This window comes from Tachysurus fulvidraco, chromosome 6 (assembly GCF_022655615.1).
Source record: "Tachysurus fulvidraco isolate hzauxx_2018 chromosome 6, HZAU_PFXX_2.0, whole genome shotgun sequence".
Lineage (NCBI taxonomy): Eukaryota > Metazoa > Chordata > Actinopteri > Siluriformes > Bagridae > Tachysurus > Tachysurus fulvidraco.
In genome coordinates, this window is record NC_062523.1 from 13488983 (window position 1) to 13516210 (window position 27228).

The 27228-nt window shown below is 38.6% G+C and overlaps 1 protein-coding gene across 7 annotated transcripts in view; it reads left to right on the forward strand.

Annotated features, from left to right (window-relative positions):
* Positions 1 to 25779, forward strand: part of LOC113654304 (RNA-binding motif, single-stranded-interacting protein 1) — a 46601-nt gene extending 20822 nt beyond the window's left edge. For 4 of the 7 annotated variants that reach the window (XM_047814568.1, XM_047814569.1, XM_047814571.1 and 1 more), the window contains 12 exons: positions 5671 to 5729; positions 9583 to 9674; positions 16824 to 16981; positions 18624 to 18703; positions 19686 to 19801; positions 20149 to 20198; positions 20313 to 20388; positions 21611 to 21661; positions 22412 to 22522; positions 23045 to 23119; positions 23206 to 23298; positions 23683 to 25779. In XM_047814568.1, the coding sequence (XP_047670524.1) occupies positions 5671 to 5729; positions 9583 to 9674; positions 16824 to 16981; positions 18624 to 18703; positions 19686 to 19801; positions 20149 to 20198; positions 20313 to 20388; positions 21611 to 21661; positions 22412 to 22522; positions 23045 to 23119; positions 23206 to 23298; positions 23683 to 23769 (1048 nt within the window). In that variant the 3' untranslated portion in view covers positions 23770 to 25779. The remainder of the gene's footprint in view (positions 1 to 5670; positions 5730 to 9582; positions 9675 to 16823; positions 16982 to 18623; positions 18704 to 19685; positions 19802 to 20148; positions 20199 to 20312; positions 20389 to 21610; positions 21662 to 22411; positions 22523 to 23044; positions 23120 to 23205; positions 23299 to 23682) is intronic. The other 3 variants (XM_047814572.1, XM_027164363.2, XM_027164365.2) reach the window with 3 other exon arrangements.
* Positions 25780 to 27228: the final 1449 nt, after the last annotated feature.

A 27228-nucleotide genomic window follows, 5' to 3' on the forward strand; every position in this document is an offset into this window, starting at 1 on the left:
GTTATCAAGAAAGTCAAGCTTCTCACTTCCTGGGGTGTAATTAGTTCACCCAATGTTTCAGTTTTGCCTCACAAACCATGGCAAATTTGCATATTTGAAAGCGTTAGTCAATACCTTCAGAAGGCAAGTAGAATAAGGGAACAGTTTGATTGATAGAGATTATAATCCCCAGCGAGTGACTTTGACTTGCGTACGGTACCGGACATGTCGGAACACTTAAGAATGGCCATTTAAGGTTGTGGATTAGTGTGAGGTAAGGCTCAGGAATGTGATCTTCAATGTGTTAGCTGCATTTAGATTAATCCCATTCGGGGATTCTAAAGCAATTTCACCTTTGACCTTTTAAGTCATGCTATACAAGGCAGAGAAGAAGCTCTATTTGGGGTCATTCACATCTTCTGAATGGAACAGTCTAATAATCATTATCATTCATTATCCTTGTTACATAAAGCCACAAAACCTCACTGATGATGTATATATGCTTGAAGATACTCATCTGACCTCTGCAAGAGTTTACATTAGAGAGACGCCTGCATACTTCATTACCTATTATTTTTGTTAAATCGCTCATCCACCATCTGCTGTGTTTTGATGAATGTTTGAACTCTTTCTCTGACAATTAATATGCAGCAAATTCTTTCAGGTTATGTTAGGAATTAAACATGATGGGGCATGCTGTTGGTAAAATTATTAACATTGGTGCTGATGCTGTTTCCACCCCCGGAAGGTGATTATTTTTATATATATTAGTCTCAAATAATGTTATTCCTCTTATTTCACATTTTTGCTAATGAATACACATTTCTAATCTAATCTAAAGTGACATGTTATATATTTTAATTGTTTATAGTTATATTTAATGCATTGAAATGTCCACAAAACAAGTTCTCGTTCTCTCTGAGGCATGCGTTATAGCAGCTATAAACAGTCATTCCTTTTTCAGGTGATTTTGCTGTCTTGAAGGTTGTAAGATTATACAAACTGTAACAGAAAAGCAGAGAAACCCTAAAGCATTCTTCTGAAAACAAACATACAATAATAGCTTACCTCTGACTACGTTAAACCCCTGACAGTAAAAGCACTTTAATGAATACAAAATAAACTATTTATTTTATGTAATTAAATTCAAATTCAAATTTCATGTTTATGTCAAGAGTTTGCTGTACAAGTCCCCTGTGTAGGTAATAATGTATAAGAGTGAAAGCAATAATAAAAAGCTGTGTTTTGCCTGGCAACTGGAATCCCAGTCAGAGTTGCTATTATTAAAATAAAAAATCAGCACTTTCTAATATCAGATTCAAGAAGTCATTATAATGAATTGCAGTTAAACTCAAGTCATGAATAACAGCCAAATGATCCTATGTACTTTATGTGTAATATGATATGTAATATTTTACCTCTGTAATACTGTAGTCACATAATATTTTTGTTTTTACATTGGATGAAAGATTTAATTTAATAAATCATAAATCTTGACCTCTAACTCCAAAATGGAGCGACTTTTGTGCCGCTGAGGGAAGCACAGGCCCAGGGCTGCTACCCACAGGGGCCATGTGGGAATAGTTTTAAAATAGCTTAAGTTTATCCTCGGCAATTTATGGGAAAAGGATATTCAAGCATGTAAGCGTAGCTTACTTTGTATTTTTAAACAGTTGCCTTGTTAAATATACCTGTATTTATGTCTGGGGATACATACTTCCCTTAGTACTTCTACATTAGGAAATGTGTATAGATTTTTGAGTACTCTTTGTTTTATTGTGGCAGGATTTCTGTAGAGATTGTGTAGGACAGGTTGTTTAATGTGTGGCCCTGCTGCCCTAGGTATAATGCTCAGTTTTGAGAAACATGAAGCTATTTAATGAAAGATTACGCCATCTGATGCCATGACCCCAAAAAAGTCTCAACCTTCTATTTACTACTTTCTGCTTAAGATCAGAGAGCAGCTCCATGCTGTAAGTGTGTGTGTGTGTGTGTGTGTGTGTGTGTGTGTGTGTGTGTGTGTGTGTGTGTGTGTGTGTGTGTGTGTGTGTGTGTGTGTTGTGTGTGTGTGTGTGTGTGTGTGTGTGTGTGCGCGCGTGCGCGTACCTTATTGGACAGTAGTATGACCCTGAGCAATGTCTATAGAAATCAATAAGCACATAGTGAATAGTAACAGGAGCCTGTATTAGGCTGAGTAATAGAATGAAGGGCAGGAACGGCAGGTGAGATGGCGGTTGCATTGTTCTCCCTGCTGCCTCTCTGGCTGGGACGACACTCTATCTCCTTCTCTCAGTCCACACAAGCCTTTGCAATCCAATTCCTATGGATTTTTTGTGAAAGCTAATGGAGACATAGGCTAATAGGGAGGATTGGTCTTTGAAGTCCCTCTTGTCTTTCAGCAAAGCAGAAAATGAGGTTTCAGAACAGAATTTTTAAAGAATTCTGAATAACGTTCAAGACTTTTTAATGGCACTGGATCAATCAAGGACTAGAATGTCTCAGCCATCATTAAATTACAAACCTTCCCAGTTTCTATCAATGGTGTACCTATTTGGTTTGATGACCCAATGGAAACCCCCTCATTTTTGGCCTTGGAGCCTGCAGAGGCGAGCAGGAGGTCACAGCAGCCGAGGGAGACCAGACTGGCACTGGCTTTAAAGGTCATTCTCCATAATTGGATTTCAAATCACATAATGGTTTTGCTGTTTGGATATTAATTGGTAGAACGTAATGCGGTCTCTTCCTCCCAGTTTACCTGCAGTGCTGGTGTGATTCTCTTTATACACATAGTGAACACGGTCAAGAGTCTTCTTTTAAAATAGGTTTCCCGTTTCCTTAGAGGCCAGAGGTAAAAATGTGTTTCATATGTTTCATGCTGTATCGTACCATCCTACTTCTGTATGGGTTTCTTAATTTCTGCCTCTTCTGCAGTTCTACAGTTTCACCTGGCTCTGCTTTATTTTCACCAGGCATTTATTTCTAGACAAGATGAGGAAATGACGTTCAATTGTATTTTGGGTAGAATACGGACAGTAGTGTGTTGAAATTTAATTATTTACGGCACATCTACTGTCAACCAGTCTTGCCAAATTAAATAACAACATAATAATGACAACTTAACTAATCTCATTAAAATAAGATTTTAGTAATGTGGGGAAATTACATTTTATTTTATAAAAGCAGGTCTGATATTTTCTGCTCATCACGTAAACCTCCAGTACTCTTTCCATTCATATCTTTGTGCAATGTGTGTGCACAGTTGTGCACTAGCTGGCTATCAAACAGAAATGGTGAAAAATACTTGATCCTGATTGGTTGATGAACAGTATCAACATTGCAGTTTATAGCCATTAAAAAAGTTTTTAAGCCAACACAATGTGCATAAAACAATGCTATTTGACAATAATTATCGGTTGTGTGCCTTATGTTAACTACTCATGAATAAGCATTTGGAACAGCCATAAAATATTTATGACAATATTACACACACCAAGTCCCTCCCACAACTGTATTAATAAACCATGGAGTACAAAGCACGTCTCTTTATATGACCATTTATTTTTGTGTTTTTCTAAAACAGCTACAGGTTAGTAGGCTTCTGTTAGTGCTGTCGAAGACCGAAAATGATGCCTAGTTATGATTTGCTGTGAGTGAATAAAGAATTGTTGAAAACCAGACATTTATTTTTATTCCTGTTGATATTGCATCAATCTTTTTTATACTACAAGTTGTTTAATATTTGTTAAACTTGTACATCCCCATGCCGTTAAACCCCTTTTAAACCTTTTTTCAGTGCTCTATGACTTAATTTGGTGTAATGGGTAAGTCGGTGTCCTGTATAAGATACGAAATCTTTTTAAAATCAGTAGAATACGGGTCTTGTGTTTTGTTTAGTGCATGGGTCTTTCTGGTTTGACATCATAATTTTGCACTGTCTTAAATTTTTTATTGCACATGTGTAACATGTAAAGTTCTATCAAGAGGTAGTAAATACATTTCCATGTTTCTGTGTATGTTTCCAAGTTTCCAGGTTTTTTGTTTTTGTTTTGTTTTGTTTTTTTTTTGTACCATGTGATTTTGATTTGTGCTGCTTTCTTATATCTTGTCCTGAAGATTTGTTAGTTTGTAGTTAATAATGTGCAGGTTTATTTGCTGCCAAGTTGCATAGCAGTTCTGTGAGTACGGGACTTTCCCCACATAGAGATACCCTGTGTGTTGTCAAAACAGAGGAATTGCATTTCTCCTCTAAGCAATTCCATAAGCAGCAGATCTCTCGGTTAAAGAAAAAGTCATTAATCTCCCCAGACAATAACTTTTCAATAGTATTGTAGTAGACCTAGCAGTGTTTAACCATAGTAAAATTGCATATCCTGTGTGTGTGTGTGTGTGTGTTATCTTTAATACTTTAATAATAATACAAACACAACTGACAGGTCTAATAGCTTTTGAAAATGATCTTTTAATTACGCAGCTGGGAGACAAATTACAGGAAAAAACTGGATGTTCTCTTATGCTATGGTGACATTTTCCTGATTTGGATTTCTGAGTTTGTGATTTTTTTTTTTGGTCCCCATGTATATCAATGCAACGTTTTGCTGACTATTTACCAGTATCCTATGGTGAAACATTTCTTTCCTGAAGGGAGAAGTCTCTTCAAGTATGATAACATCTTCATTCACAGGGCAAGAGAGCAGGGTTCTGTAGGGTTTGATGAGTATGAAAATGATCATATGCTTCAGCCTAAAGTCAACAGACCTCATGCTATAATCTGTTCTGGAGTCACGTGGTGTCCCAGAACCTGACTAATAAACTGTATTTTGGTTTTTCCTTTAATTTGGTACGTGTCTGTTTAGATGGGATTTGCCATATTTTTATTTTATTATTAACAGAGAGAGTGTGGAAAGTTTTTAACAAAATGAAACGGTCTGATCCAAATGAGAAAAAAAGTTTTGCAACCGGACCGAGCATGTCTTCTGGTCCCAGGTTTAAACCGAGGTTATTGCAGTGAGTTAATCAGTTAGAAAGATCAAATGATCATACACCTTTGCCAAGGCAGCCTTCATCTGGAAATGTTTACCCTGATTATTTTCTTTCATTTGGTCTTTGCTTGGTGTGTGGCCACCTGGCTCTTTTCTGGGAAACACTTACTATGGCTCTTAGTGGTTTGGATTCAATGTTGGTTTCATTTGTCAGGCCAGACAGCTTTAGCGATACAGCTCTGATGGGTTTCCTGTTTGTGGCCCTGACTCTGCTGTACCATGTTTCTCTTTTGATCTCGGAGATGTAGCATTAGCTAGGAAATGTGGTTCCAAATTAGATTTCATGTGACAAAAGGAAAGCCGTTTGGTGTTTTATATCGTTGCCTTTGTAGAAGGAAATTGTTGGAGCCTGTGTATGTGTCTGTGGATCTTTATCCAGCACAGAGATGTACTTCTTTTAGTGATATTTCAGTCCAGAAACAACCTACTGTGTCTCATGTTTTTGGGGTGATGTCATTAAGTTTTATGCAAGCTGTGTTATTTCTCTCTCTCTCTCTCTCTCTCTCTCTCTCTCTCTCTCTCTCTCTCTCTCTCTCTCTCTGTCCACACACACACATAATCATGAGTAGGGGGTGGAGTGTTGTAAGATAGACTCCAGCTGTCTGCTGTTTCAGTTCATACACCAACACTGTTCTCTTTGTTCTTTTCACAGTTACGGGAAAATAGTATCAACGAAGGCCATCCTGGATAAGACTACAAATAAATGCAAAGGTGTGTATGTTCTGCCGTGCCCTCAGCAAGCACCACGTTTTGTACATTTTTCCACTCTTTTCTGCTGAAAGCTAAATGAATGCTTGTAGAATAAACTAAAGTACAGACTGCAAAAACAGCACCATATTGTAGGTGCAGATTAAATCATTCAAATGTACAACATATGCCGGTATAATATGCTGCAGAGGTATTGTGTGTAACTTTCTATTTTTAAGTTAATACAAACAATAATTCAAGAGCGAAAGCTGCAGAAATAACATCATGCCTCTGTGTAATGTTTGAATTTGTTTAGCCTAATCAAACAGCGGTGCATGCAGAATTTGGAAAGTCACTGCCAGAGCCTGTTTCCATGAGTTATACAGACTTCAGTGTCCTGCTCTGACTCATGACTTCTTGGCTGCTGTGTGTGCATGCACGAGTAAATGTATGACTCTGTCACTGCTTTGCTATGTGAGCCTGGGTGGATCAGGAAACTGGTCTGCAGGCCTTTAGACTGGGGGGAGGAAGTGTCCTCTGTCCCAGCTCTCTGTACACACTGTTATTTCTGCCTGGGTCAGGCCCTTGATGTGCTTTCAGAATGGGGGTGATGCAAGAAAGACATTGGAAGAGAGAGATTGAGGGTGGCACAGCTCAGAACCTGGCTCGGTTTCTGAGTTTGGCACCTGTGAAACAGCCAGGCCTCGCTGCACCTCGCCACTGTGATGTGGATTATTTATGCGCTAAGTAATGTCAGCCTGACTGAGAAGACTGACAAGGGTGTGTGTGTGTGTGTGTGTGCTGGTGTGCGTGTGTGCGTGTATGGTGTGCATGAGCTGTAATTCTATCCCTGACTTGACTCTGTGTGCTCAGCTGCCAACCAAGAGGTTAGATCCCAGTCAGTAGCTTAGTATCTGTGCACAGTAGAGACACACAGGAACCTGCGGTGATCCTGTGATCTACACTCATAAACCATCACCATAACCTACTAAATCCTCTGAAAGCTCAACTTTCACTTACTTGTACATATCTGAAAGCCTGGCACTCTTTCTGTAATTGCCCTGTTCTTTTAAAAGGAGGGAGGTCCTTCTTTTGCCAGTGCAGATTTCTAATTACTCACGCAATACTCCCGTTTCCCCTCTGTACCTCGGCCACAGTGCAGATAGTCATAATTGCCTGAAAGAGCAAGAGTTGATCTGCCTGTATTTGCAGTTAGGTGTGTTTGCAGTTTAAATATGGCAGCAACCACAGTGTCCCTGCAGCTTCCATATCAGTCACAGGTTACCAAGCACCTGACTGACTGCGTCACAGAATACAGTGTGATCAACATTCACAATGTGTGCAGGCAGTGAACCTAACTAGTGAAATTTGGAAATGAAACCCATAGCCTCGTGGAGTGAAATCAAGTATCTGGGAGGTATTCGAGGACAAGAATAGCTTTTCTACTGTTTGAATTTGTAGCCGATCAGCTCAGGGAGACCATTCTGGTCTGTAACAGATGTATATTTTAAAATGAAACCGATCCACAAGTGGAGCTTCTCTGTCCTGCTCTGCCAGGCTAATAGCTTTTAGATTTATTTAACTCCTCAGCTCTATTGTACCAAACCTATTTCCCAATTCCCACCCACTAGCTATATGTCCTCAATTGTACAACAGATACCACTTGAGGAAGGTGAAGGATAGCACAAGGTTTTTGAATTGCTGCTCATGCGGCAATACAGGGGAGCTGAATTTGCTTGGAGGAGATGCTAATAAATTCACTTACTTATATACGAGTCCACAGACATGCACAACTAGCTATTATTTCCACCAAGAGATCAGGCCCAATTAGATTTTTTTGGGATGAGATCTTGCGATCTATCAACAACAGGGAAAACTCTTTACTGTTACAACACTTAAGATCCCTAAATGACTGATTAGCGATTTTTATAGTACAATGCTGCAGATATGACGAGTTCCAAGGCAATGTAGTCGTGAGCATGCGGATTAATTTCTGTGGAATCAGCCTGAGAAATTTAAACCTACACTGCAAACTCGGGCTATGTTCACTGCAGACCACAAGCATGTTTTCTGCTGTCCTATGCACTTTACCTGCTTATTACTTACTTATGCACTATATCCTCCGTTCTACAGAGGTGCACACACAGTTTAACTTTATTTTGGTAAATGTAATTAAGTATGTTATGGTGGATTTTGAAAGATAACATTACTGGGATTGTTTACTACTAGTCTAAAAACAGTATTTCTAAACAAAGATGAATACAATTCATGGATGAACTAATATCGTGTATTATGAAGCGGTATTGTCAATAAAAACTTTAATTACTATTTATTCCAGTTCAGCGCCGCTGGACTACAGTCTTGTACGTTGTGTAAGTTGTTCTAATAAACAAAAGGTCCGTCTGGTTTCTGCCTTTACCGCTGTAAATGGCATTCATGTGCATGTTTATAATTGTTACATGTAGTTGTTCAAATGAAAGTACACAGAGAGAGTGAGATGCAAAGTAAATATATTATAAAGTGTAAATTCATTTATATTCATTAATAAGATGTGAACTCCATTTAAATAAAATTGATCCAGACCTTCTGATTTAAAAATTATTATTTATGTCACCAGCATATCGTGCATTCTTTTTCATAAAGGGTTAAGAAGCAAAGAACTGAGCAAAGTATTCCTGATGCTTATACTAAATAATTATATAAATGTCTACTACGTTTCTTTCCCTTTTAAATAACCAGTTGCACAGCTAGCCAGCTACATTCACTCATCAGATGGCTGTTTATCAGTGGTTGTTTTCAGTGTCCTGATTCAAATTGGCAAATTAACTAGTCAGCTAATGGAAAGACTTAATTTACAGCTTCTGGCAACACATTCAGTCCAGCTAGTGTTCAGAAATATCTGCTGAATGTTCATAACACGCTGAATGTTCATAAACCTGTCATTAGAGATTTATTAGACACATAACCAGATAATATTTGTTGTGTCTTTCAATCGCTCTTGTTAGTGGTCACCACAGTATATTATTCATAAACATATTTGAGTTGACGAGGGTCTTCCATCCGATATCCTGGTTTGAGACAGACACTGAGATTGCACTGATTTGTGAAACCCCCATTAGGTGGGTTGGTTTGTTGCCTATGAAATGTAACCAGCTTATACAATGCAAGTAAAAGAAAACATTTTATTTCACAAAACAAAGTCATACTGTATAAATCGATAGAAGGAATCTTAGAAGTCATAAAAAATTTACGTTAGCAGATGAATTGGACATTGTACAAAGTTTAGAAGAGTTTTTTTACTCTTTTTTTTTTACTTCTCGTACAAATCCTAAATATTTAATCCATCAATTATGTAGCTTGTCTGTTTCAAACAAAATAATTGAAGACGTACTCTGTTGTGGCTTCTTCTGATTTGCTGATATGTGCAGATGGCAGAAAAGGGGACAGCAGTAATGGATGTGGCTTCAGTTTTTTTCCATGTAGCCTTAACTTAACTACTGTAGTTTTGACTTCTCTTTTTGCTATCTTTATTTTGTCCTTTTGGGCTTATCATGATCTCAGTTCAGAATTCTTTAGATACAATGAGATGACTGGTTCTATTTTAAGATTGGGTGTTATCTAGAAAAATACTTTCCATAGAGCCGTGCTTCTTCTCCAGCCTAGTACATTATGAGAGTGTAAGCTTTTTATTTGCAAGATACTTCTAATACGATATTAAGCAAACTGCACCAGCTTTTCACACTATTTTGTTTACACTGGATATGCACCAGTCACGCACTCCTGCCATGTATTGTATTGAATGTACTTGATAGGCCATAAGATGATCTATTCACATATAATCAAAATGTTCCAAGATTAAAAGTTTATGTGTTTCCAGGTTATGGCTTTGTGGACTTTGATAGCCCTGCTGCGGCACAGAAAGCCGTCAACGCTCTGAAAAACAATGGTGTGCAAGCACAGATGGCAAAGGTAAGAGTACACCTGTTAGACTATCTGTTATTTCTTCTCTCTCTCTTTCTCTTTCTCTCTCACCTGTTACTCTTGTTCTTTCTGCTTTATTATGGTGTGTGTAAGCCTTTTGATGGACATGTGTGAATTGCACAGTAAAAATCTGGGCTTGGGATGAATCTTTCCAAAATGAATGAGAGAGTTTTTTGTAATTGTAATCAGACGATTCTTTTTTTGGTTGAATTGAAAGCAGTAAAGCCAAACCCTGTCTGGGTGTCCTTTAGGCTCACAATTCTGTTTTCAGTTTAATGAAAAGGCGTCTTAATGAAAGCCGGATTGGACATGTCGACCAGCCTGCTCTCTGCAGAGGTGGGGTGGTTTCTGTTTCCATATGTGTCTGTGTTCATGTATGTAGCACGTTCTGTCAAAGGTATGTGTAGAAATCTGATGAGAGGGGAGAAAGGAAAGTATCTAGTATCTAGAAAGGAGAAGTTTGACGAAAGTAGGGTGACGCTATTCAGTGGGAATGCTCCCAGGGAATGTGCCTTTTACACTTGTTCTGTCTCACACTCTCTACACACGGAAATACACAGGAGCCTCTGTGTTTCCCTGACAAGGCTCTTCACTTGCTACAAAGCAGAAACTGTTTGAGACGCACCCAACTCTGGCACTAACATCAACGCATCCTGTACTGTCACTCGTCACACACACACACACACACACACACACACGCGCACACACACACGCTTTGCAACTAATGCTTAGGTGTTGGCTGCAAATGGCATGATAAAGCCACATGTGAGAGAACCTGGTGGAGAGAGAGTGACAGAGAGAGGGAGGGATGGAAAGTCACCATTTTCACTATGGTAGCTTCTTAGCAGCCTTCACCCCAACCCTCCCTACTTAGAACTCTCTATTCACTCCTAAAGAGAAGGCATGGTGGGCTGAGTATGGAAAAGGATCAGAGAGACGAAAGGGGGAGAAAGACAGACAGACAAGGGAGGAGGGGCAGGACAGAGAGATATAATAAGAGGGATTATGAGTGGCAATGGGATTTGCAGCTGTGCAGGTTTTCCTGTTGGCAAATTTTACTTCAACAATTAAGCACATTGCGAGTGTGTGTGTTTGTGTGCGCTATACTCTCTTCTGTAGTGTGTAAAGCTGAGCTGCTGCAGCAGCAGCACACTCCCTGCACTTTCACATAGCTCAGCTAAAGCAAAGGAAGTAAATAATTGGCGGTAGTCATGGTAACAGGCCCGCCGACGCCATGCCATCCAGTCCATATAAAAGCTGAGTTCCGCTGCGTGGAGCTCTACAGGCGGGTATGAGCTGCTGGACTGGCCCCTCGCTACCTTTTCCATTTCCAATTAGAGCTGCACTGTTCGGGGGGTGAAGCGGGTGAGCTTAAGCTTGGCTTTTGTTCCGCTCTCCCTAGGAAGTTGAGATCTTTCGTTTAACTTTTCTTTTTAAAGGTTTTCTTTCACCGATCGAACAATGAAATACCAGCCTGTGTGGACTTAATGAACGCAATTCTGCGAGCTGTGCTTGGGTGCCTTGATGGGTTTCATTCAACTAATCTTAAGCTATGTGTTTGTTTGAGAGGTGTGTAAATTAAAGGGCAGGAAATTCAAGTGGTTCTGAGGGAGTTTGTTCAAACACATTTTCAGCCATTGATAATAGTAAGTCATTGACAACATAAACATACATTGTTATACCGCAGTGTTGTTGAAGTGTCAAGTCAGATTGGTCTCAAGTTATTGACTAATTTCCTGTCAGTGGTATTGGATATAATTTAAATGTTAGTTTTATATTAATGCACCCATTTATTATTGTTTCATTCACAGAGACATTAAATATGAATACAAACAAATACAATAAGACAGGAATAAACACTATAGGGTGTGCTGTCAAAGGAAAATAATCAATTTCGTAGTGTTAACATTCCTCCAGTTTGCCTCACACTGCATCCTCCCACTCTGTTGTTTAATATATTCGTATAAAGCCATGTACAACTGTAAGCTACCTGCATGGGCTGTGATTGCATGGGACACAAACTGAGCTGTAAAAGAGTGTGGTACTTTGGAAAAAGTGGAAAGATTGAAAGAATGAATCATGAAGTGTCAAACACGTCTTTCATTTCTGCAGTGCCCTGCAAGTGAGTAAAAGCAGTGCACATCGGAATTGCTGTGCTAAAAAGTCTTACGACCTGCTGACTGAAAGTTCAATTTATCAAACCTTGTGCTGCAAGCTCTGTATGACCGAGTGTGTGTTTCGCACGGACATGTCCCTCATCCTGTGTGTTCTACAGGCAGATGGATAGATAACAAGGAACATTACTGCTGATTACCAGCTTCTAGCTGCCACACACACACACACACACACACACACACACACACACACACACACACACACACACACACACCCTATTCCAGCTCTGATTGTCAGTCTGTGTGTCTTATACACAGAATCATGTGACCTGAGTTGATTGAATGGTTAGCTGCTGACCTGCTTTTCTGCACAAACAGATGTCCTCTCCAATTCTGCCAAAATTCTGTCCTGCTGCATACTCTCCTGTTGTTATTATTATTATTATTAAACACACTCTTGGAAACGCATTTAATTACTCAAATCTATTTAAAACTTTAGCTCTTAACTTTGAGCTCACATACAGTTATATGCCAAGGTTTGACAACCTCAGACCAAATGACATATTTTGTTGATTTTTCAAGTGAAAATAAATCAACACCTTGTTCTGCAAATATTAATGCACAAGCTTAGTAACAGCCTCTTTAGTAAATATCACAGAGGTATATTTTTATACAGCCAGTCTATTTTTCAGGTTCACTTCTTAGTCATGTCACTTTGCTTGTAGAATTTGTTTATAGTAACCGGAATTGATTCTTTCAATTATAACTCAGTATTTCCTGTGCGACTGGATGCCACACAAACACAATCATAGTCGCTCCACCCCCATGCTTAATAGTTCTACTCATCAAATTCTGCTTCTTTTTTTCTGCCAAACATACCTTTTGATCTTTTCCATTTTTCTAATTCAACCGAAATGCCTCTAGCTTAAGTATATATTGTTATACATGGAAGAGCGATAAACTTTACTTGTGACCTTATCACAAAAGTGAAAGTCTTGTGTATGCAAATCATGTTTGTGCAAGTAATGTTGCAGAGAAGACTGGTGCACCAGCACTCCTGTGTCAGTTAAAACCTTCTGCAGTTTAACGTGGGGATTTTGCTTTACCTTTCTGGCCACCATGCAATAGTATTTCATGGTCTTCCACATTTTTCCTTAACTGCCATTTCTTAATGACATTATAGACAATGGAAATTGTGAACAGGATGAGCTTTTTATAGCCTTCCTGTGCTTTATAGATATCAGTTTTACAATAGCTTCATTTTCAGATCCGAAGGCAGCTTCTCTTTGTTGTTAAGTGTTATTACAAAGGCTTAAGGGTGACAATTACATTCTGGAATTGTAATTCCTAAAGACAATTTTTGACCTGCCTAATGAGTCCTAATGAGTCAATTAAGCCCTAACTAACTGAGACTTTATAATTGGAATGGTGTCCAAATTCTTGCACATACCACAGTTTTATTGTTCTAAATGAATATTTATTATATTAATCTTTATATTATTCTTTATAATAACCTTTTGTTCTATGTTTATGTTCTGTAAAGTTGCTTTGAGATGATGTCAGTTGTAAAAAAGCATTAAACAATTAAATTTTAATTGAATTGAATTATTTTCTGTTTAATGGAGATTCCAAAAAATTTTTATATTTTTGCTTGTGTTTACTCATTTTCACTTAAGAAATCGATAAAATATGTAATTATACCACCAGTGCCCAAATTTTTGCTTAACCATACCTCTCGGATCAGAGCTGAAGCTGCAGGAGAGGGCACTTATATGTATTTATAAGCATTATTAAATAAGAGAATTGGGTATACCTTAAAAATAGAAGTTGATGATGGACTTATAGCTTTATACTATCCACGGTGATAATGTTTTTATTTACCTGTAAGTAATAGTAAGCTGCAAGCTGTTTCCAAGACAGTGATTTTTTTCCCCCTCCTTTTATGATTAGTTGTATTTGAAGCGTGTGAACCTTTTGTTCACAGCTGAAGTATGTGTGATTAGCAGCGACAAGAATTTCAGCATGTTTCCCTTTAACTGAGAAAAGAACTGAAAATCCTGTTGACTTACATTTTACTTACAGTGAAAATTTAAGGATTGTTATTGAAGCAGTCAGTAAACTTTTTATAAAATTGTCACTTTTAGATCACATTAAATAAAAAGCTTTAGTCACACATTATTCATATTAAATTGAGATCATATTATTTAACATTGAAAAGTCTAGTAGACATTTGTAGACTTTCTAGCATATGGCGGTTGTTGTTATTTTGTGTTATATATAGACTTCCATTGAATATTGTTTATATTGTTATGGTTTAAATAGGTTCTGTTATAGCATTGAAAAAATCTGCCTTGGTTGAGGACTTCATCAGCCACCCAACCAAATACTCCAAATATCTAAAACACTTCTCTCTTGATCGAGCCACACGAGCATGTGAGTGTGCCGGATTGAGGAAACCTGGTCATTCCGATGGCTTTTCTATCCAAACGCACTGTAATTCCAGTAAACCCCAAAGCACTCTCAAGATGTTAATGCCAGAGCTGAAATAGTAATTTAGCAATGTATGCCTGCAACTAGCCGGCTTCTAGACATCACTGCTAATCTCCTCTGTCACATTTAACCCACTAATCTGCTGACCAAACACTCTTCCCTATAGTACCAAATCATATGGTGTGCACATGAGGTCGGGTAACTGTCCTTGACTCCCAGCAAGAGAAGCCGTTTAATTACACTAGAGGTTTAACTCACTTCCTTTAGTGAAATTGATGGATTTGTTGAAAGTCAGCCTTGTGAAATAGGACAGCATTTACATACCACATGCCATTGGATATGATGGGCTCCATGCCTGCTGTTGATTTGTGTTTAAATGTATTTTTTTTCCTGTGTTTTTAGACTAAACAGTTTCTGACAGCTCTGTTGATCCTATGTCCTTTTTTCTTCATTTCACTGTGCTGGGTTCAGCCTCTCAGAGCTCAGCTGCTCTCAAATCCTCACTGTTCCCTAATAGAGCCATGTTGATCTTTCTGCCAGAGTGTTACTTTGGTAATCCTACCCCCATATCTCGCCTACTCTTTCCTTTGCGCTCTCTCTCTCTCTCTCTCTCTCTCTCTCTCTCTCTCTCTCTCTCTCTCTCTCTCTCTCTCTCTCTCTCTCTCTCTCTCTCTCTCTCCCTCTTCCTTTCTGTCCTTCCTTCTCTCTGGTTCTGTCTGGCGGGTGTTGAATGCAGTAGGATGTTAATGAATATTAATGAGGCAGCCCCTCACTCTCCTGGGAGTCTCTCTCTCTCTCTCTCTCTCTCTCTCTCTCTCTCTCTCTCTCTCTCTCTCTCTCTCTCTCTCTCTCTCTCTCTCTCTCTCTCTCTCTCTCTCTGTGTGTGTTTCTGCTGATGCTGATGTAACTTAGAAAGCTGATGTGATGCCGCTTAGAAGGGACCACGACTAGCATGTAGATTTCGGCTCATCAGTATTCATGCTGACTGACCCTTTATTGGCAAAAAGCACCTAGTACAAGAGTGAGAGTGTGAAGCAGTCCTGTCTACATCCATACATCTATATTAAAACCATATAGTCAAAGAGAGGGACCATTCTTACTCATTATCACACCCAGCACAATGCTAAAATAATAAGTCCTCACATCTATTCCACACCATCTGTAATATTTTGGAAAGGATGGATTGATAGGACTCACCTCTAAACTACTGACACTTGCACACTTTCTTTTTCTTTAATGAAGTAAATATAATTGACTGATACTTAAAGCTAGCTAAGTGTTTAACAGTTAGATATTAGAGCTGATCCGTCGGTTTGCATAAATTCATGGTCTAATAATGCAAATTAGCATTTAAAAGATGTGCTAATTAATATGACTGTTGAAAAAAGTGTATTCATGGTCTTACGAATATATGATTTGTTTACAATTATTAATTATTGCAATTAAAGTTGAGTACAATCATTAAGTTCTTTATAAACAACATGCTACACTTTTTAAGTGCTTAGTTATATTTAATGTATATTTAGTGTTATATATATATTAGCAAAATAAGTTATTTCCTGTTCTCACTTACATTATAGCAGTTACAAACATTCCCTTACCAGCCTATTATTTCCTGTCTTCAAAGCAAATCAGGTGCAATGTTGTTAAGAAAAATAGAAAGCCTGGCCTGAAGACTCTCCTATGATGGAAAGCTAACTGATCCAAAGCGCAGAGATTCATAAACATCCACAGAAAACAGAAAAGCCTCCATCCACCATCTCAACAATAGTATAGTGTTATTGATGTAGTTAATTATAAACTAATGTTTTTATTCCTTTTAATATTAGGCTTACATTCTCTGGAGTGTCTGCCATACAAGACTCTCTAAATGAATTGTTACTAACGAAAAAATGACAAATTGAAACAAGACCCTTGATATAAACCATTCGATCATTTGAATTGAAGCCGGAAACGTTGTCTGATCTGTACTGTTATAGGAAATGAATCCAGAATTTTAGATTGGAGAATTATAGTGGCATAAATGCACATAAACTAAAAAATGTACAAAGTCTCATTTGCCTAAATTATTGTGATCAGTTATTGTAATCATGCAGCCCTGTATCCATGAATAGGTTTCAGATAGTCATGGAAGGATTAAAGGACTGACATACCGGATGAGAATTTCTACAGGTATGCGTCTTCAGGTTTATAACTCAAATGTATTGGGCCTGTGCCACACAGAGAGAAAGTGGAAATAACTCCGTAACGTTCCTAAGAACCGGCCAAATGTGCAGCCATTAAACTGATCAAATAAAAACCTGTGTGTGTTTGTGCGTGTGTGTGTGTGACCGAGAGAGAGAGAACTGGGTGCTTGGATGATAAGACTGTAGGTGCCAGATGTTTTTACACCTGTGTGAACCCAGGTGTTGGTAAAATTAGCTGATATTTTTGTGCGTTACTGTATGTCATTTATCAGTTCTGTTACCTTATATTCACTCCCTCTCTCTCTCTCTCTCTCTCTCTCTCTCTCTCTCTCTCTCCCATTATAAAGCAACAGGAACAGGACCCCACTAACCTGTACATTTCCAATTTGCCTCTGACGGTGGATGAGCAGGAGCTTGAGACCTTGCTGAAGCCCTTTGGCCAGGTCGTCTCCACACGCATACTGCGCGATGCTAATGGTGCAAGCAGAGGGGTTGGGTTTGCGAGGTGAGTCTTGACTGAATGTTTGAGGCTCACTGGTTTAGCTGTGGCTGGAATTTTGGTTTACCATGACATTTAGATCAATTGCAAAAACCCACCCAAAATGTGCTGATTCAGCTCTGGAATGGGGTGAGGTGAGAACTGAATCCTGTCAGGGTGAACACTCCTTTCTAACTGTGTCATAGCTCATCTCTGATGTGTGCTCACTGCAGGAGTGTGTGTGTGCTTGTTTGAGAAAGAGTTAGCTGGATAACGTGCAGCTGCAGTGTGTGCTTTTACCTCATGCACCTGTCTCAGTGTGCCAGGGAGTATAACTGCACCAAAGGCAGCTTTGGCACTGCCTTGGCACCTGTTACTGCTGATTAAGGTTCCTGAGAGTCCTAAATGCATTAGCATATTTAGTAAACAGTTATCGGTCATTTACAAGCAAATGCAGTACAATTTATAATGTACTTTATTCCACCTTTTAACAGCTTCATAGTCAGCAACAATGACTTGTTTTGTATTTCTGTGTGTTTGTGTTTAAAATTTTGGACTATCTGACTTCTGACTGGGCAATTTAGCTGGTCCCCTTAAAGGCAACCTAATTTATTTATTACAATAAACATAAAAAGTCTTCATAAACTTGGAAAACTTTTTTCACTCTCAATGTGAAATTATAACGTATTAAGAAAAAAAGTATTCGTCATACAGCTGCCAGCTTATCCAAGTTACCCCAAACTAATTTCAGCTGTTTCTATAGGTGTTTTCTCCACATCTTCTTGTATTTATCTGACTCTTGAAGCTGTGGTCTGCCAAGGAACTTAGAAACCATGCATGGTCTAAATTATTGATCAGAAGAACAGTATAAAAGAATTTATAAATTTCCACACCAAGTCCATCATCAACAAGTAGAGAAAATGTATCAGTGCAGTGACATCAACAAGAGCAGGACATCCTTCCAAAATGTATAATTTTAGTACAAGCGCATATCTCGGCATGTGCATGGGGTAGCGGGGCTAAATGAGGAAGCCCTTTCTCACACAAAAATATCCCTTAAACCCATTCATGTGAGAAAATGTGCAATTGCAAAAGTAGTAATTAAATGCTTTGCTGCAAAGAGAGAGAGAGAGAGAGAGAGAGAGAGAGAGAGAGAGAGAGAGAGCAAACAGCATGGTGGTGGCAACATGAAGCTTTTCTTCAGTCAGAAATCCAGAATAGCTACAAATACAAGATTATTTTAGTGCAGAGCATTCAGGTATCTGCTAGTAATATAAAATAAAAAGGAATTTCACCTTTCAGACTGACAATGAACCTAAAACAAACATCCAAAACAACAAAGCAATAGTTTATTCAGCAGGAGGTCGATGTTTCTGAAAGCTGAAAAATCTGCAGAAGCCTGAAGCAGGCTGTGCACAGATGATGTCCTTACAGTTTAATGGATGGAGACTGTTTCTGCGAGAAAGACTGGGAAAACATTGTCATGTCAAGTCACACTGGAAGATTATTTCCCAGTGGTGTAATAAAATCAAAAAGTGTTTCAACAAAGTATTAGTTTTTATTGTGAGCATTTACGCAAATCAATTTTTTTTTTTTTGTGTGTATGTGGATATTCAGTATATAATGATTTGAAGGATCTTAACAAGGTTTTATTCTTCTGTTTTTGTAGGATGGAGTCCACAGAAAAATGTGATGCTGTAATTTCTCACTTCAACGGAAAGTTTCTCAAGATGCCAGCCGGAGTAATGGGTAACATAGAACTCTGTGTGTGTGTGTGTGTGTGTGTGTGTGTGTGTGTGTGTGTGTGTGTGTGTGTGTGTGTGTGTGTGTGTGTGTGTGTGTGTGTGTGTGTGTGTGTGTGTACTCATTGATATATTGTGTTTGGTTGTTCATTAAGACGCAGCACTTTTCTAGCAGGTTTCTGATAGAGCAGGTTCATTCTCTATTCATTTGCCTTTAGTCATCCTGAGCTTTCAGCCGTGGAGCCGTGCAAAGCGCAGATCAAACAAATGTGCACTTAGATTGAAGCAAGCACACAGAATAACGATAGGCTTTGCTGTTACTATAGGCTTAATGCAGGAATAAGTGCTTATTGATTAGTGAATGCAGTTTGTTGCTAATGTTGAACACAGTGTGGAGGTTCACCCTTCTCGCTCACCCTCTCCTTTTCGTTCTCTCTCATGCTCTGTCGATTTCTCTTATCCTTTCCGTCTCTCTCTCCTTCTCTCTCTCTCTCCCTCTCTCTCCTTCTCTCTCTCCCTCTCTCTCTCTCTCTCTCTCTCTCTCTCTCTCTCTCTCTCTCTCTCTGTAGATGGTAAATGGCTCTCTAGTATGTCTAGCTCTTCCTCTCTAAGCTTTGTAATTGGATTATTAGATTGAAATAGTCTCCACTGCTCATGTTGCCTCAGTGAAAAGGGAGGGTGAGGGCAAGGGGGATTATGGGAATGCAACTGCCAGTTTAGATGTCTATATTTTTAGTATAATGGGAAAAGGTTGTGAGTGGGCATTCTGAATAGAGGACAGCAGGGTGTTGCAGCGGGACACTCCAGAGTGTGAGTTACTCCAGGAGACTCCAGGTTCTCTGGAGCCATTCTCATGCCAGTAGCTGGACTGTTTACCCTAGGTGTGACTGTGTTCCATCACACCACTTTCCTGATGTTAGCAGACACACTAGTGGGCAAAAGACTGTAGAAAATTCTGTCTTTTAATCTCTGTATCTCTTTTCCTGTAGCCCCTACTGAGCCACTGCTGTGCAAGTTTGCAGATGGAGGGCAGAAAAAACGACAGAGCCAAAATAAATATGTGCCTAATGGACGAACATGGGCCAGGGAAGGAGAAGCCAGACTTGTAAGTTCTGTAAATGTGCTTTTGCATGGATGTGTATGGATGTTATAAATATGTTTTTAATCGCTATGACAAAACCTTCTATATTGTCATTTTTCAGTGCTCTGTACATTGTATTACATGCAGCATGAAGCTGTGAATGTGTCTGACATGCTGATATATAAGCTTAAAAAGGTGACTTGTGTGCATGTATGTATATTTCTATGTAGGTAACAGAGGGAGAGACAGAAAGGGAGGTTGTGTGGGAGTAAAGGAGAAGGCTGTAAAACGCTGACAGGAATAAGAATCACAGTCATGGCAAAATATTCATGAGCTTTTTTCTCTTCCTATCTTTGTCTCTTTTTTCTCAGGCTGGAATGACGCTCACATACGACCCCACTGCTGCAGCTATGCAGAACGGGTACGTGACAGCCGTGGAACCCTTTCACCTCTCGCATCCACTTGACTAATGGACATGCTGCCAACTGCCAAGTCTCTCATTCTGCTTGTTTTTTCACTCTGCCTATCTCCGCAGGTTCTATCACCCTTACAGCATTACCAACCGAATGATCGCCCAACCTGCCATGTCACCCTATATGTCCACATACCCGGCATGTATCAATCCAAAGCTTTGGAAATTCCAATTTTCATATTTGTAGATTTTCTAGCAATGTTCATACATTTTGAGCTTATGATAGACAAGCTGAAGGCAGTTTCATTTAGACACTTAGACATGCCTTTTCTAACTGGATGCTTGTGAGCGGTCTTTCATCCTGCTCTGTTGTGCAAAACTATCCTAAACTAAAAAAATATCCAAATAAAAAGAGTCTAAAATTCTAATAATATTCTTTCACATGGATAATGTGGAAAGGTTGGCCTATAAAGAAAGATACGATGAGAAACATGATATTAATCATCAGACATGACCAGAACTATGACTAGGATAAGGCAGTTACTGAAGATAAATAACTAAAAGAAAGAAACATTTAATCTCTTTATCACACACTGCTGTTTTAGTGTTTTGTTCTTTATTCATTTATTCACTTTTTTCCCCAAATTGTAGATTGTAAATTTAACCTCTTAGTAATTCATTTTAAAATTGTGAAAATTGTGTTTGAATGAACCACCTTCTCCTGCCTGCCTTTCCCTTATTGTAGTTTTCAACTCTTTCTATAGATACAGTATGAAATAAAAAAAAATTGATTTGTTTTTGATGTGGACAAAGATGCATTAAGCTAATTACTGAACTAGTTACTCATTTATGTATTTAGATCTGTTGAGTATTATACTGATGTTTATCCAGCTCTAAGTGTAAGGGTGTTCATTTAGTTAATTTAGTATTATGTGGATTATAACAATATAGTTGAAAGTGACCTTGACAAAAAAAAAAAACACATCTTTTCTGTTCACAATTTAATCTTTGTTCCAAAAATAAGGCAGAGTCTGCTTACTTACAAAAATAAGGCAGAGTCTGCTTACTTATAGAGTAAGATAATTAATGCATAATTATGTATGGATTTAGAAGTAACATGGAATGACCTACTTCTGATCACCATAATTGTGTACATTTGTGTATGTATTCTTGTTAGTTTTACATGTGCACAATGTGTTTATGAAGAAGTGTCTCACCTCTAAGAAGAGCAAAGGTGTGAAACCTACAGAATTTCTCTTATTCTCTATTTCTCTCTCTGTGTGTGTGTGTGTGTGTGTGTGTGTGTGTGTGTGTGTGTGTGTGTGTGTGTGTGTGTGTGTGTGTGTGTGTGTGTGTGTGTGTGTGTGTGTGTGTGTGTGTGTGTATGTGTGTGTGTGTGTATGTGTGTGTGTGTGATTTAGGTTCAGACTCCGTCCTGGGTCACCCACCAGGGCTACATTATGCAGCATCCGGTAAGAATTGTTCCATTGTTATTCCATTGTTTACCTTCCGTAAAGCAAATGTTCAGATGAATTGATGAATTTCATCTAACGTGATTATACAAACTTGTTGAGACCTTGCCAGCTTGTGTGCCTCCTGTCATTAAAGCAAAATGGGGAAATATGTACCAAATACTAAGAAATTCTATATTAAGAAATCTTTCTAGGGATGTACTTTTCACTGGTTTTCTACAAGCTATTGCTGATAACCTCATTTTTAATGCGAACATTTGCCTTAAATTAGAAAAGAATTCAAAATGGAGGGCAGGGCAGCAAAACATGCCCTTTTTACGAAAGCTGTTTGAACTAATATTGTATTGCAGACCAAAAATACAGGGTTTTTATTTGTTAGTCATTCCATACAGCCAAGTTGGTCATGTTCACTAGAGGTGAAAAGAAGTCTGAAATTGACTATAGATGGTATGTATCTCATTACAAGCTCCAGGCCTCAAGGCAGATATAAAGCAACCAAACCCTGTTTTTATTATGGCAGAATTGTTGAGGGAGGAGTTTTTCAGTGACAGAGGCAGGACAGCTGATGCAGAATGAATGACTGAATGCTATAACGTCAGTGGAAAAAAGGAATCAGTCTGCTGGCTGCTGTCGTGTATTTTTAGAGCCACCTCTAACACACTAGGCAGTCCTGTATGGCCAGTCTGAATATTTGGCATCTCTTGTTCTGTCCTCAAGTGATGTCACTCTCGTCTTCGGTTCTGTTTGTAGGGAGCTGTACTATCGCCCTCTATGGATCCCTCCATGTCACTGCAGCCAACATCCATGATGAGTCCCCTCTCTCAGCAGATGAGCCACCTCACTCTGGGCAGTACAGGAGCGGTGAGGGAACACACACACACACACACACACACACACACACACACACACACACAAAAAAAAAAAAATCCCCTTGCCAAGTCAATCAGTCCACACATACGTAATATTAAACCACAACACATGGGCACTCTCATTTGTAGGCACTCAATGTGTAAATGGTGACGTTAGAAAAGGAAGTTTGCATCTGGGAAATAGCTCAGAGTTATTTTAATCTTAAATTAACCAAAAAAAACAACATACTACTAAATAATTATTCCCAGTATTCACAAACAAAATAAATCTTATCTAAAGCACTAAATGCTTATGATTTATGTGTATATAACATCGACACTGTACATTATATATTATATATTCTTTGTACATTCTAGCTTCTGATCTCAGCTTGTGCTAAGTGAGTTACTAAAAGTCAATAGTGTTATTTGCTTAAGGTGTGTCATGTGGTTTTACAAGTCATGCTTACATTCTTTGCATCTTTTCTGTGTGTGTGTGTTCATGCGTGTGTGCTTGCATGTGTATGTGTTCCAGTTCATGCCGGCTAATGCAGCATTACAGGGCGCATACATCCCTCAGTACACTCCTATGCAGCCTGCTGCAGTGGAGGTTAGTAGAAGCATACGTCACTCTTCATTCTTTAAAATATCCCAAAGTGTGTTTTAGTCACATGGCTATGTTTTTTTTCTATTTTGATTCCCATTTCCAGGAGAATAGCTCACAGCCTCAGGTGGAGTCTAGCGGGGATCATTCCCCCTATGCCTACCAACAAACCAAGTGATGAAGAGGTACGACTTTCAGGTCTAATAAAACATCAGCTTCAATATTCTACATTAGTCAGACATCACCGAACCTCTGCTGTTTGATTCTTCTAATCTGAAAACTTGGTTTTGAGCCAATCAGACTGCTCTCTGTTTCTGAGAGGAATTTAGTTTGGTGGAAAAAGGTGCATGTAAATCTCACCCAAGTGTCATTTTGTTTATGGAAGTCTTTATCCTAAATCTTTTACTATTTGCTGTGTGCCACTTCTGTAATCATTCAACGCAGTGGATGATGAGTGCATGATGCTATGCTTGTCGTAAGGTCTGTAAAGTGTGTGTGTGTGTGTGTGTGTGTGTGTGTGTGTGTGTGTGTGTGTGTGTGTGTGTGTGTGTGTGTGTGTGTGTGATCAGGTGTGCTCCTCTGGTACAGGGTCCTCAGCACTCAGGAGACTGAGAGGAGCGACAGCTTCAACAATCATGCTTCCTCTGTTGGATTAAGCTCGACCGTTCGATCGACGTTTGAAACGATGAGTTTTCTCTGTTTTTAAAAACAACTACCCAGACTATTTTTGGTATAAGTTCTGTGAGGTGCAAATAAAATCTTGAGGATGCTAGCTATCTAAGAAGAACATGAAAATGAAAAAAAAAAAGTTTTATTTTAATAAAAAAAAAAAAGTTTATTTTTACCAAGGAATTGTCACATGGGTGCAAGACCTCAAAGGATCATGTGACTAGATGTACATGGTAGCAGGTGTCCATTGTTGATTTTTTTTTATGATTTCAGATGTGTGTCTGATTTTATTTTTCTCAGAATTGTTTTTTTTTTTCTTCTTCTTTGTACTGAGATAGTTCTGTTGATTGAAGAGATTTATTAGCCGGACATCCTGAGAAAAGGTGTTTTTGTGCTTGCAGTGTGTGTTGCAATGGTGAAGTGTTACATGTGTCCTCTTGTACAGTGTGTTTTTTCTCCAGTTGATCTAGAATGATCTTTCTCTTTCTCTTCATACAATTTGCCTTAAGTTTGTTCCATACAGCTGTACATGTAGCCTCTAACCGAGGCTCAACCGGAGAAAGAGACGTTCAAATCAGCTATGGCCTTGTAAATCAGCTGAATAGGGCTTTTCTTAGGATCTAGCTAATGAAATTTGGTTTGCTTAGTTTAAGTGTTTTGCTTTTTTTCTGATCTCCATAGTGCTTTTTAGAATAGAAACCGTGTTGAGTGCTGAAAAAATGTTGATTTGAGTTTAAATACAATGTACTGTTTTTGTAATCAGAGGGACAACGCCTCTGGTTGGTTGAATGTGGTAGAAATTCTGCTGAATGATCATTTTAAAAATGCCTTTTAGAAAAAGAAAAACTTGCTGTTGTAGTTTAGCTGTGGGGAAAATGGTGTGACCAAGTCTTTTATTTTAAATTTTTCTTTTGGGGGAGGGAGGAAGGGATTATTTTTCGCAGATTTAATGTGTTTTTATGACCATGTACAGATGAACTAAGCCTTCCATGGCAACTTTAAGCAAGGATTAAGTGGAGGTTTTGAGATGAGATTGATTTTCTGTAGATTTTAGTTTGCCTAGCTCTTTTTTTAGGAAGCAAACAGAACTCGGCACTTTCAAGTTTACTTCACCAAAGACAGTGAGCTAGCAAGCAGAGATCAAATAATGAGTACAATGTCATTTCCTCCCTAAGCAAGATAGGCTTTTTAATGGACTGGACTGCAATTTAAGAATGTGCCTTCTTTGTATATATGCATCCGGTTGTTTTTAGTTGTTGTCTAGGTTTGGACACAAGCAAGAAGGAAGATTTGGATCCGACAAGTGCCACATACATCACTACAGAGCACACGAAACTGAAATCTGAAACTAGAACGTGGAAAAGGAGAAGTTTGAAACTATGAACTGATCAGCACAGTGGTTATCTGCTATGCTTTCGTTCAGCAGGAGAATGCTTTTTATTTGTTTTCCTCCCAAATTACAGTAGGATTTTATTTTGGCTTAAGTAGGTTGTCTTCCAAAAGACTGTTTTTTTTTTTTTTTTTAACTGGTGGTCCTATCGACCAATTATCTACCTCAGATTTGCGTTCTCCTCTGTTTCGATTGGCCGGGCTAGCAGGTTCAGCCCGGCCCCTCCAGACCAAATGGCTAGCTCTGGAGCTGCCCTCATCTACATTTGTTTTCTTTTAGGTTTTTTTTTAATGCTTTGGGGTTTTTTTTCCTTTTCATTCAACAAAAAATGTTTTCGGTTTTTTTTTTAATGCAAATGTTATTGTTATGAGGATAGATGTGCGTTGAACGTGAGTTAATCTTGTCTAGACATTCAGTTTCATAGTTTCAAAGGCAAAAACGCTGCTGCTTAATCAAAGGATGTTTTGGTAGTCGGCCATGACCGAGAGATGAACGAAAGTAGGAGAAAAATAAAAGAGGAACAAATCGAAACTGAAGGTTTGGTATTCCTCAGATCTGTCCCTGAAACTTTGCTGCTGTTCAGTCCCAATCCAGGCTTTTAGCAGCACAGCCCTCACAGGGAATGAGTGTGAGAGTGTGCGTGTGAGAGTGTGCGCGTGAGAGTGAGAGTGTGCGTGTGAGTGTGCGTGTGAGAGTGTGCGAGAGAGAGTGTGTGTGTGTGTGCGTGAGAGTGTGTGTGCGTGAGAGTGTGTGTGCGTGAGAGTGTGCGTGCGTGAGAGTGTGTGCGTGCATGAGAGTGTGTGCGTGCGTGAGAGTGTGTTTGCGTGAGAGTGTGTTTGCGTGAGAGTGTGTGTGGTCTTCAACTATGGTGTGTGTGGGCAGTGATTGAAGGATGCTTGAGGTGTGTGTGTGTGTGTGTGTGTGTGTGTGTGTGTGTGTGTGTGTGTGTGTGTGTGTGTGTAGCAGGAGCTCTTGTGTGTGGGCGATTCTGCCAGTTAACACCTGAAACAAGTGCCAATGTTTAGCTGGATGAACGAGTGGGAGACTGCATACAGAAAGAGTCGCTAATGAACATGAAACATCATATACTAGACATCCATTAAGTTATGGAAAAAGTAATAATTTATGAACAGAGAACTTTGTACAGACTGTTTGAAGAAATAAAAAGTTTTTTTCATAGAGATATCTATATGAGAGTTATTTTTATTTTATTTGGTTTCGTTTGTTTTATTTTACATGTGCTACAGAATTGCCAGTGGTAACTTGTCCGGTTAAAGACAAATCTTCCTCTGTACACTTTTTTGGTAGTGTTTGTCAAAGCCATTTTTTGTCTGGATTGTTCTTTACATTCTGTTTTCGGCCATTCTTTTCATTTTAATTTTTTTTTTTTTTTAATAAAATCTCAAATTGGTTTGTGTAGAGTTTCTATCTTTGTATAATTGAAGCTGAGGTGACACAAAGCTCCACCAGAAATGTTGGCACCCTTCATAAAAATGAACCAAAATTATTACATTATACAAAATACTCAACATTAATCAAAACTATTTCTTTTTTGTTCTAACAAAGGATATGCTCATCAGAGCAATCTTTAAAAAAATAAGAGTATTTCTCAAAAGTGCTAAAATTAAATAAATAACATTTTTAGATGAAAAAAGATGATTAATTTCTGCATTTATTTTCTAATATTTACATTTTGTAATGAGTGTTATACAACTTAGAATAGAACTTAGAATAGGCTCCTGTCAGCCTTTAATTGCTGAGAACATCAATTCTTGGTTTGAGCCATGGGTTTCACCTGTGAAGACGCCGTTTGTTGTTTTAAAAGGATAAATCAGCATGGCCAGAGACCAAAAAGCTATAGGATATAATCAAGCCATTCAGAGCCATTACACAGTCATTGAGGTTACCCAATACAATTCTTTGAAATGCCATGAAAAAGAATGAGACCACTATTGTACTAAGAACCAGACATTGAACAGGTCAGCCACAAGAAAAAAAAAACAAGACAGAATCATTGTGAGAACTGTGAAGAAAAACCTCAAACCACCAACAGAAG